Here is an 11,653-nt window from a genome sequence, read left to right as displayed (position 1 = left end):
GAGAAGAGCCTCCGCATATAACAATCCACTGGGTACCACCAATTAATTTATGCATTAGAGGTTTGAAGAGCATTCTTCTTAAAAGAGATAGAGATATAAGGAGACGTAGGACTGCTCGGAAGGGATCCCTAGTGTATTATGCCTGAAAGGAGGAGTTCTATATTTGGATGGTAAAAGGACATGAATTAGCAATTTAGACGGGCGCAAGAAGGAACGCTGCTAGCGTGGAAAAATTGCTACTGCTTCATTTAGTTGTTCAGAGTTTCATCAACCATACCAACCACATACTCAGACTTTTTGCTCCTTTAGCCATTCTACTTCTCTTGTGGTATTTTTTTTTCTATCATATTTGGCTTAAACACTATCTTGTTCCACCACTTCCCTCTCTCCATTCCTCCCCAAGCCTTTTTACTGATGCCTGCCTGATAAAAGGCCCCACATCTGATATTAACCTAAAACTTCCTTCATTCCTTGAAGTGAGTTATTCATTAACAGAAGTTAAATTTGTTAGGCAAATCTAATTCTTTCAAACTACTGATTTGCTCCAAGAAGCTTCTATAAATCTCCTGTAGAAATAAGTAAAGCTTTGTGCCAATTGTGAGCTCTAAGCAGAAGTTTGGGAGAGAGAAGTTACTCATTTGCCCCATTCCACACGGTGAGTCCAGGGGAGGGAATCAAGTGCTACAGGCTTGACCAGCAGCACAGGGAAGCTCAGCTGCAGCCAATAGGACTGGACGGGACAGGGGCTACCGGGCTGCCTCTGAGCATGGTCCTGGGTTCCAGACGAACTGCTCTACAGATCGAGCATTTTGCCTTCCCTTTCCTATGATGGCCAGTTTCCTGTGCTAAGAGGTATGGCTATCCTCTGTTTTGTCCTTTTGTTCAGCAAAAACAAAAGCTCATTAAAGTAAATGTCTGAGGCTGCTGTGAGAGGAGCAGTGGGCTTCCCAAACTGGGCAGAGGAACTTCCAGGGGCTGGATGACTATGCAGATGAAGTGTTGTGGGAGTTGTGTGTCTAGCCATGTATGCAGGCTTTTCAGTTATTAGTGTAAAAAAAAAAAAAAGGCCACCTCTCTGTAGGTTATTAAAACACGTCTCTAGGTCTCAGGAGCAGAAAATTGTGCTTTGACATGCATTTTTTTCTTCACTCCATAATAGTTTAGGCTCATTTCTCTTTCATGCTTTTGTTTCCCTGAAGAAACATTTTGCAACCAGCAAAGAAACTGACCCTGCCTGTAATTTTCAAAGAAAATTCAATAGCATTATTATAGTCCCTGAGCAGGGCGGTCACTGTTACTGTTTGTTGTTGTCATCATTCAGGTGTCTTAGAAATCATAATTTCTAAGCACTTTTGAATCTAACCACTTTTTTGTTCTTTCGAATACATATTTTGTCCTTTCAAAGTGCTATAGGAGTCTATCATTGGATTTCGTGATATTTATATATGTTTTCAACTGAAAGGATAGAAAAAATACTTAAGGAATTATTTGAATTGACTGTGCAGTTGTTTGATATATGGAATTTAAATATAAATAAAGATACATTTAACATTGAATTTTTCTTGTAATTTGAGAGTTTGGGTATGCTTTCTAGAAAAATAGACCCATAAAATTTGAATGAAAATTTTTAGCAAGAGTGTATCAATTCCAGAGCAAATATGACCTGTAAAACCCCAGTTTTACAGGTGAAGTGGATACACTATGAAATCCTTATGACAGATCACAAATTCTTGGTTTAGAAAGTTGGTTAGATTTGAAGATGTTTCCCACATTCCCCATGAAGAAAAATGTTTCCTATCTATTTGTGTTTCAATAAGTTGCAGTACATATTCAAATTTAAATATGGGGTTTGCATTCTTGCCTAAATAGTCACCAAACCTTTTTTTTCTTTTTTTGCATGCTTACAGGCCTAGTACAAACTTAGACTGTATGAGTCCTAGCAAAAAGCCCAAGGGCTGAGTTCTTTAGCATCTTTCAGAATAACCCAGCCTCAGAGGCTTTCAGTGGAAGTGAAGTGTAGCAACATGTGGTGGCAGAGGAAACCGAGAGACGCCCCTGGAACAATAGACATCTTGTGGGAAGGGCTGAAATGTATGCGGCCAATTCCCATGGGAACGCCTGTAGTTCTTTCACACTGTGTGAAAAAGATGCTCCTTGAAAAGAATCTTTAATCCTTTTCTTTCCAGGGAAAATCTATCTGAGAACTTTATTGACAGTTTTTAGAACCCGCATGGGTCTATATCAGTCAGTGGGAATTTTTAATACAGGTGAATAAAATGAGAATTTTTGATGCACGGTAATGTTGTCCAAAGCATAGTGTAAATAAATATTGTTATTCTAGAAGGGAAGAAACCAGAGAACATCTCAACCCAGAGATGGAAGCTGGAGGATGATTTCCTCAGAATGTATTGGCTTCCTGAGTTTCCGTGTACTTTCATTTAGCAGAATCTACCGATGTGTAACAGTGTAAACCAGCAAAATGCTTTATTAGCATCCATCGAGTGTAGGTCACCTTGAAAAGCCATAAAGAACTTTCCTTCTGGTGTCCTGAAGGGAATCATACACTCCCTCCTCACTGTTACTGTTTAGCCATGGTGGGGAACGAGATAGGTTTGAAAAAATAAAAAATAAAAAATAAACAGGGACACATTCAAGATAGGTCATGAAGTACCCAGATTTAAGATTGAGGGAGAGCATGAGTAGGATATAAACATGACACAAAGGGAGGAACCTGGGCGTCTTTAACACGCGCACTCCGTGTTAGGTAGCTGTACAGCAGAGCATCACTATGTAAAAGGGATGGCATGGGGACATGGTAACAGGAGAATGACCTGTTAGAGTAATATTATTGAGGATGTGACTGCTGTTACTTCTTGGGTGGTTGCTATCTGCCAAGGTCTGTGTTAAATGCTTTACATAATCTCAGTAAACCTCCCACATCACAACCCTCAGGTGAGAATAAGAAACCTGAGGCTCAGGGAGGTTAATCAATCTGCCCGGGTTCACACAGCAGGCAATGGCATTCCTGTGTCCAGGTCCCCACTTGTAATTGGAGGCCCATAGGTCCAAGCTTGGACCCTACACTCCTTTAAAAATGTAAGAAAATTAGATAAAATCTAGTGATGAGAACCATTAAGAATAGAGGATGAAAAATGAAGAAATGCTAAAGAAATAGAAATTATCCATTAAAAGAAGAGTTGCTATCATTATCTGTGAGCCAGAAAAGTTAGCAGTAAAAGAATACACCCACTCACAGGTGACCAGATGCTCTATTTTTATCAAAGAAACTCTTCAAGGGGACATTTCTCCATGTGTTGATGGCATAAAAATACGATTGATCACCAAATGTCTAGGAAGGTTTAGGAGGTCATTCTCCTGGAGCCTATGACCTGGTTCAATGGCAGGCGTGTGGCTACCTGACCACACACCTTTGCGGGGTAGCACTCTGGGAAGACCGCCATGATGTCCACATCTCTGTGATCACACACAGGAATTCGTCTATAGCACAGCTTCCCATACACTTTGCCAGCAGATGGGTGATTTTTATGGGCAGTAGACCCACTACAGGAACAGACAAAATATGGGTAGAGAATTACACAGTTTAAAAACATGGTGTGTTTTTTTTTAACGTACTGTTAACTGTTGAAACCATAAAAGAGGGTTTCAGTACCTTTTTCTCCTCTGAAGTGTCAACAGGTCAAGCAAGATATACATATTCTCTGCAATATTTAAAATACAAATTGATATATCTGGTCCAAGTAGATTTTTATGACGAATCTTTTAGCAAATGAAGTGGGGAAAAAGAGGGTGCAGTAAGTCCTCACTTGATATCATCAGCAGGTTCTTGGAAACTGCAACTTTAAGCAAAACGAGGTATAACAAAACCAATTTTCCATATAGATTAATTGATGTAAACAGGAGTTGAGTTTGTGGTCACAAAAATATACCAAGCTTTTAAATACCTGAAACACTTGTAATAATAAACACTGAAATAAATTTAACTATATCTACACTTAAGAAAGATTAATAAAAACAAGTCAGATCACTATTTTCCAGCCCTATTTTTCCAGTTCAGGGTCTTCGGTGGCAGGAGTCTCTCCTTGCAGGTCAGGATGCAAAGCCGAAGCTATCCTGGACACAACGCCCTTCCATTGGGGGGTGCTCACACGCACACCCACACTCAGTCCGGGACAACTTAGACAAGCCCATTCACCTCACGTATACGTCTTAGGGATGTGGGAGGAAACCGAAGCACCCAGAGAAAACCCACGCGGACGTGAGGAGAACTTGAATACTCCACACACAGTGTCTGCCGGCTGGGACTCGAATTTTTTTTTCAATGTCATAACAAAACAATGTTGAATGAAAGGACATCATTTGAGAACCTGCTGTATGCATTTTTTTTAAGTTTGTTCTGTTTATTAGCAACTTCCTGCATCCTTAAACTTTTAACAGTATTAATCTAGAGCAGCGATTTTCAACCAAGGTGCTGCAAGAGTTTTTAAAACATGCAGAATTTTTAAAATTATTTAGTCAGGGGCACTAACCTCTTTTTCCCTTAGACTGTCAAATTAAACAATGACAACAGCCAACATAACAATAGCCATCTGGTGTGAATGAATCAAAGTTATACCTAGTTTTTTGTCAGATCAGCAAAAATATATATTTTTTGGTATGCTGCAGAATTTCAGGAATTAGTTTATTTGAGCCATGAGATGAAAATGGTGGAAATCACTTCTGCAGGAGCTGTGGCTCTTATGAGACAAACTCTCAGTGTTTCAAACTCCCGTGTGTGAAATCTCAAGAGGGAGGGAAGTGTTAATTAAGTTACAGTTCTCTCTTCTCCCCGCTTTGTGAAATGGCTCCCAATAGCCATTCCAGTCACCTGCTTGAGTTGCTGTTGAAACTGTGTTTCCTATGTGGCTCTTCGCCCCCCCCCCCATTCTTTCCAGGGCAAGTATAGATTTTCATGAACACAGGGAGTTTTGTTTTCTCTGTTACAAACGGCCCTACTTTACTGGAGCAGGCTTTATGTTTCGCCCCAGGAAACAGAGCATTTCACTCAGAGGTAACTCTCTCTCCACTGGGCGAGGTGCAGCCTGTCACCTGACCGGCTCTGGAGCTGTCGGTGGCATCGGGCTGCATTCCGTGAATTCTTTCACCCGGCACCGGGCACCACAATGATCAACTTCAGGTTCACTGAGCCGAGTGGATTCCTCTCGCTGTGCTCTGGGAGCCCGCTGCCCGAATCTCCCTCCCAGCCTCAAAACACACAGCTAAGTGACCGCAAGCGCGCCTGTGAGGACTAGCACGCAGGTAAACTGAGTTTGCCGGGAGGGAGAGCTGTGACTCCCTGAAATGTGTCAGCTTGGTGCAGAATCATTTCTCTTTTGGGGGTGTCTGTGTCTCCTTACAGAAACCTGGCTTGTCAACCAATACCTGCTTAAGAAATATATACTAAATAAGGAGAATGTGGACTTCAGTTTAGGCTCCCGTAACATTAGGAAAGGGAGTTATGAGAGTGAAAGTTGAGAGTAAGAAGGAATTTTATAAGCCAGTGTTTTGTTTTTTGACCTACTTGGATGTGAATCTTGGCTCTGTGCGTAGCCTCGGACAGGATGTTTAATCTCATCGTCCTGTTTCCTCTTTGTAACCTGCAGGGTTGGTCAGAGAACTAAGAGCAGAAAGTGGCTAGCAAAGAGCTTCATGTATAGAAAGTATCTGAGTGTGCACCCATGTGTGCATATGTGTGTGCATGTGTGTGTATCGTTGGGTGCCTCTGTCCACATGCATTTAGACCACAGGGCTATGACATTCATAAAGACAGCGGGTTTCCCAGGAAATGAGGAAGAATGTGATCTGGCTCTGACCTTCTCTGTTGTTTCAAAGAAACCAGACACTGGAGCAAAACATTGACCCAAGCTGCTGAAAAATAAATAACGTGTCTTGCTGATCCTTATCCAGGAAAGATGGCGCAGTGTAGCATGTGGGATGTTCTTTAAATGAGGACTGATGGGAAGGGAGGCAGCTTAATAATTATCACACACAGTCATGTATAGGACTGTACACAGCCCTGAGTGGGCTTTGTCTGGGAAGACCAAGTGCCTTCAGTCCTGACTCTGCAGCTCACTCTCCATGTGCCCTGGACTGGTTGTTTTCCTCTCTGAACATCAGTGTCTCGTCCCATGAAATTGTCATGAGAATTAAGTTGCTCAATACTTGGGAAGTGCTTGAAGGAGTGCCTGACCCCTGGTTAACACTCACGAAACGCCGAGGGTCGGTGTCATTATTCCACAAAGGGCTCTTTCACGTGTGTTATCAGCTTTGATCTTCAAAATAATCTGGTGAGATAAACTAGGCATGTATTAACCCCATTTTGCAGATCTAGAAACTGAGGCTCAGGGAAGGAAAATGTGTGAATCAGAAGTCCCCGAACCACTGAGTGGCCAGTCTGGGATTTGAACCTTGGCCCCCAGGCAAGAAGCTGCCTTAGCGCATACTCAGGACATGTGCATTGAATGAAACATATTCTAAGAGGTTGGCTCCAACACCGTTTCCTCCACAAAACCATTCCTTATCGTCTTTCCCTAGGAACGATCTCTCTCTCCCTTGTACTTCCACAAACTTGCTTTTACAGCATGCGGACGACTTTTCGCAGGGTCAACTCTGTACTGTGGAATGGTGTAAGTCGCATCCCTTCTTGCCCCACCCCTAGAAGTGCGAAAGTTTCCATGTACAGTTGTGTGTTGAACAATAATGTTTTGCACATGATGGACACTTAGGAGTAACAGGTGAAGGTGAAAGCTTGATTGTGGGCTCCATACTGATGTCACGGTACATTTGGAGAGTAAAGAAGATGCTCAGAAAAAGCCTGTGGGTGCCCCTCTCCCCCAGACCATATTTCGGCTCCTTCTCGGAGCCCTGGCTCTGATATGCGTGGGGCAGCTGAATCTGATTCAGAAAGTGCCAGATGCTGACCGACAAGCTGACTGGTCAAGGTGAACTCATTTCCAGCCCATGTCTTGTCTTCCTGAATATGATTTCGCTGAGACTCTCTCACTATAAATATCTGAGTGGGGGGCAGGGTGGGGGGGGTGGAAGAATGATTTAAAGGGAAAATTCAGGAAAAAACTGTCCTAACTTTTCTTGTTGCTATTGTATTTCACCCTTCCACAATTCGCCAGGGTGTAAACTACTCTGTAGGAGTACTTAACTCCTCCTCTCTTTCTAAACCTTCCCTACAAAACTCCTTCACTTCTCTTCCTCTAAGCTTCTCTTCCCTGCAGCTCTCCTGCTCTCTGGCTGGCCTAAACCCCAGGGCATAGATGGGTAGGGATGCAGCGTCAGTGTAGGAGGGAAGAGGAGTTCATTTTCTTAAGACTTTACCCATCTCTTTATCCTCGAATGTTACTAAGGCTCTGAGGGCCTTTACTCCTAATAGTAGCCTCACATGAAATCAACATACCACAATGGTTATGAACTTGGAACCTAGCACTCTGGATCCAAAATCTATTTCTCTAGTTTATTAGCTGTGTGGCTTGGACAAGTTATTTAACGCTTTGGTTTTCTCACCTGTCAAATGGGGATAAAATATCTTCATATAGTTATTATGGGACTTAAATGAGTTAATGTCTACAAAGCATTTAGACAGTACCTGGCACACACACAAGCATATATAAATATTGGGTGTCATTTTTCTAAAGCTGGTGGGTTGTGTAAAAGTTGCATGTAGGCAATATGACCCTTGCAATCCCTTCAATGGCCCGCGAAAGCATCTTTGGGAGTACTACCCAGAGCTTATTTACTTGAGTGTCTGCTGAAAGATTTGGCTTGTATTTAGAGACCATATTGCATAGAGACTATGTATCTTTAAACTTGAAAATTGCATTTAGCACAGAAATACTCCCACAGTGACAGCTCAGAAGGGGTGTCTTAGATGGCCCAGGAAGCAAGAGACTCCCCTCTTTCTTTTCACACCCATTCTATGGGGAGCAAGCAGAGTGAAATGCTAGAAAGAATGGCCTATTGCTTATATTAAATAAATCACTCTCAGTTCTTACTCTCTGTGCAGGCGGCTGCACTTGTACATTACCTGTGTGTATGAGATAACTCCTGTTATCTGTATAATGCGGGGGAAGCCCACTAGCCTGAAATTAAGAGAACAGCACTGCCACAGTTACCACGGGGCCTTGGTGAAGTCATTAAACCTCCCCAGCCATTAAATGATTGCTAAGGTCTCTACAGTGCAAATGGTCTATGATTTTATTAGGCCCAGAAGGGAACTGATGAGAATAATCAGACATTTAATTTGCACTATTTCCCTACTCTCTTTGGACTGTTAATTGAGTGAGAACTACAGTGGGAGTTTATTATTTCAGCTGTGGGACTAGAGGGAGGATTGCCTGATCCCAAAGCCCTTCTCCTTTAGCCTGCATTGAAATGTTATCATCTTCAAGTTCAATATTCAAGTTCATGCTCACATTCTGCCAAGATTTAACTAGCCACCCGCTCCTAGGCAGAGTCCTTTATTTCACTGATACTTGTGTAGAGAGTCCATAAGAATAGGGCAGGTATTTAGGTCAACTTCTGGACTGAGGGTCGAGGCAGCTTCCGTGGTCAGTTTAGCAAAGAAGCCCCACCAGGGAGGTAAGCATTGGTTTCCATGTCCCGGAAAAGAGAGGAAACCAGGCAGTGGGTCTAAAAGATGTTTCCTGTGTTCTCTCTTTTCTTTCATTGCCCTTGTCTGTTTGGTTTCCATGGGAATCTGTTCAGGGAAAATCTGGCAAGCGTTGGACATATTTGTTGCTTGTCCACTTATTTCCTTATGGCATGGAGAAATAAAAGAATTAGATAGAAAAGAGAAAAATAATTGTGGGATTTAGGCTGTTTTAAGGCTCAGATTAAATTCTGGAGAAATCTAATAATTTTTGACAGGATTTTTTGAGGCAAGAATAAGGAAAGATCTCATTTGAAGATATCAAGCCAGAATCTGTTACTCTATGCCAGCGATTTTCAACCAGTGTGCTGCAAGAGGCACACTGGGGTGTCACAGAAAAATGTAAAACATGCAATACCTGACTATTTAGTCAGGGGCCCTGACCTCTTTTCCCCTAGCCTGTCAAAAAGAAAGAAATGACAACAGCTAACAAAACAATAGCTGTCTGGTGTGCATGAATCAAAATTATACCTATTTTTTGTCAGATCAGTAAAATATATATGTGGTGTGTGCCACAGAATTTTAATAATTAGTTTATTTGTGGCACAAGATGAAAAAGATTGAAACTCACTTCATCATGCACATTTCCAAAGGTCTATGTTTTTTCTCTCTGCTGGGCACCAAGTTCACATTCTGAGGTCATGTTTTTTCTACTAATGGCTATATTGTGTCATTTGTTTCTCTTGCAGAGAATGTAAAAGACCTCAAAGTCTGGAGAAAAATGACCTTTCCAGGAGTACAAAGTATACATCCTGCTACATGTTTTTGTCATACTTACCTCTGATGACTGGGACGCATGCCCCTGGGCCTACAGAAAGTCGATTGACTATCAAACTCCTCATCATGCATCACCTGTTCAGACTGGTCTTAGGACAAAAAGACCTCTCCCGAGCTGGGGACCTCTTCTCCTTAGATGACTCTGAGATTGAAGACAGCCTGACAGAAGCTTTGGAGCAAATTAAAATAATTAGTTCATCTTCAGTAAGTAAACTACCTTTTAGACTAGACCCCTCAAATGACCTATTTTAGAGCCAAATAATTGTGCTAATCTTGGGGGAACAGATCTTTACAGGGGAAAGAGGAAGGATCACTGTTAACTCTGCTCTGTGGTCTAGTGGGCCTCTAAGGCTTAGCACCAGAAAATCATTGACAGGGGGCAGCCAGGCCACCTCTGCCCACTCACAGAGATCAGAACTCTGGAAATTGCAGACCAGAGTGGAATTTTCACAAAAGGTTCCTCTAAGGGTTATTTCTAAATCCTTGGAATGACAGGGAGCGGAGAGGGAGCAAATCCGGGGGAAAGCAGACCTGCCAAGCTACGCAATGGCATCAGGAAACAAAGCCGATCTGAAGGCTGAATAATGAAAGAAGGCAGGATGACACCTCCTGCCACGCAAGTAATGTGAGACAAGGACAACCATCACTCTGCTGCCAGAAGTGACAGTTGCCCAGGGCTTGATAACGCTGATTCTCTTAGCTTCTGTATTTTTTCCCTTTGCTTTGCTTCTTTTTCTACATTCCCCTCCTCCACCATTTAATTCACCTCACCAATCATTAGCCCCCAGTGTGATCAGACAAATTAAAAATTTCTATCAACCCTCCTGTTCCTTTGCTTCTCCTCAATGTCGAGATTATAGATTCTGAAAGTACTTCCCAAAGGGGTTGGATGTGGTGCGCTTTGGCCTTGACCTTCCTGATCAGGCTTGGACCCTTCACGAGGCTGGTCCCGTTTCAAAGGCCAAGGCCACCGAGCATCCTCTCACATCCTCGCAGCTCAACAGCATTTGCCAACCTGTGGCATAAACACCCACGGGGCAAAGGAAAGGGACAGGACTCAAGCCATAAAATACCGAATTAGCAAATGTGTACGCACTTCAGAAATAACAGCTTTCTTCCATGTTATAAAGAATAAATGTTTAAAAGGCACGCTAGCAAGCAGTGCAGCTTCCTCCTCCAGCCTGTCAACACGTTCTCTTGCTGGCTGCCATTAACATGCCAGATTCCCCCAGTGACCAGCGAAGTCACTCTTCTTTTCTCAGGTAGTGCCTTCAACAGCAATTAGTGTCCACATGTTCTCCAGAACATTAATCAACTTAGTCTGGCTCAGAACACCAAGTATTCCTGGTACACTGCCACTTTCTGGGTAAGATTTATATGCTATTTCCAGCAGCCCCATTCTTCATACTCTGGAAATAAATTGGGTGAATATGCCACTGATTTTCATGTAATCTAATAGCATATACACATATATACAATTTTAATAAACATCTTATTTATAATATTAATTAGCTATAATGAATACCATCTTACTTATAATATCTATTAGCTATAATAAATGCATTATATATATTGAAACTTCTTCCACTAGAGGTCACTAGTGTCAGTGATTTTTGCTGTTGTTCCCTTCACTAGTTACTTTGTCCCACAGATGTTAAACTCAGAATTTTAGGCCTGGTGAGTTTTGTCTGTTTCATGTCCCACTGTTACCCATTCAGGCTGGCAGGTCCCTTGCCGTCAGGAGCACTGGCCAACCTTTAAGCCCTCCAGTCAGCATCCCACCAGATCAGCAGGTCTACAAATCAGTAGTTCTCCTGTGTTCTTCATCTACTATCTTCTCTCATATCTCACTTCTTCCATTTCTCTATCTGTAACCATGGCACAGAGCAGATGGGTAGCAAAATAAAAATAATCATTTTTAGCAGAATCATGAAACTCAATCCAATTTTTTAAAAGATTTTATTTATAATTTTTAGAGAGGGGAAGGGACGTAGAAAGAGGGGGAGAGAATCATCAATGTGTGGTTGCCTCTTGCGTGCTCCCCCACTGGGGACCTGCATGTCCCCAGGCATGTGCTCTGACCTGGAATCAAACCTGCGACTCATTGGTTCGCAGGCTGGCACTCAATCCACTGAGCCACACCAGCCAGGGCTTAATCCA

General features: G+C 42.4%; 1 protein-coding gene across 5 annotated transcripts in view; it reads left to right on the top strand.

Annotated features, from left to right (window-relative positions):
• The first annotated feature begins 580 nt into the window (after window positions 1–580).
• VEPH1 (ventricular zone expressed PH domain containing 1) overlaps window positions 581–11,653 on the top strand; it is a 197,987-nt gene continuing 186,914 nt past the window's right edge. For 3 of the 5 annotated variants that reach the window (XM_045197268.2, XM_045197273.2, XM_053918048.2), the window contains exons 1-2: window positions 674–852; window positions 9,406–9,697. In XM_045197268.2, coding sequence (XP_045053203.1) covers window positions 9,476–9,697 — 222 coding nt within the window. In that variant the 5' untranslated portion in view covers window positions 674–852; window positions 9,406–9,475. The other 2 variants (XM_045197271.2, XM_024560285.3) reach the window with 2 other exon arrangements.

The sequence above is a fragment of the Desmodus rotundus genome, chromosome 2 (assembly GCF_022682495.2).
Source record: "Desmodus rotundus isolate HL8 chromosome 2, HLdesRot8A.1, whole genome shotgun sequence".
NCBI classification, from domain to species: Eukaryota; Metazoa; Chordata; class Mammalia; order Chiroptera; family Phyllostomidae; genus Desmodus; species Desmodus rotundus.
This window is presented reverse-complemented; position numbering and strand designations above follow the sequence as displayed.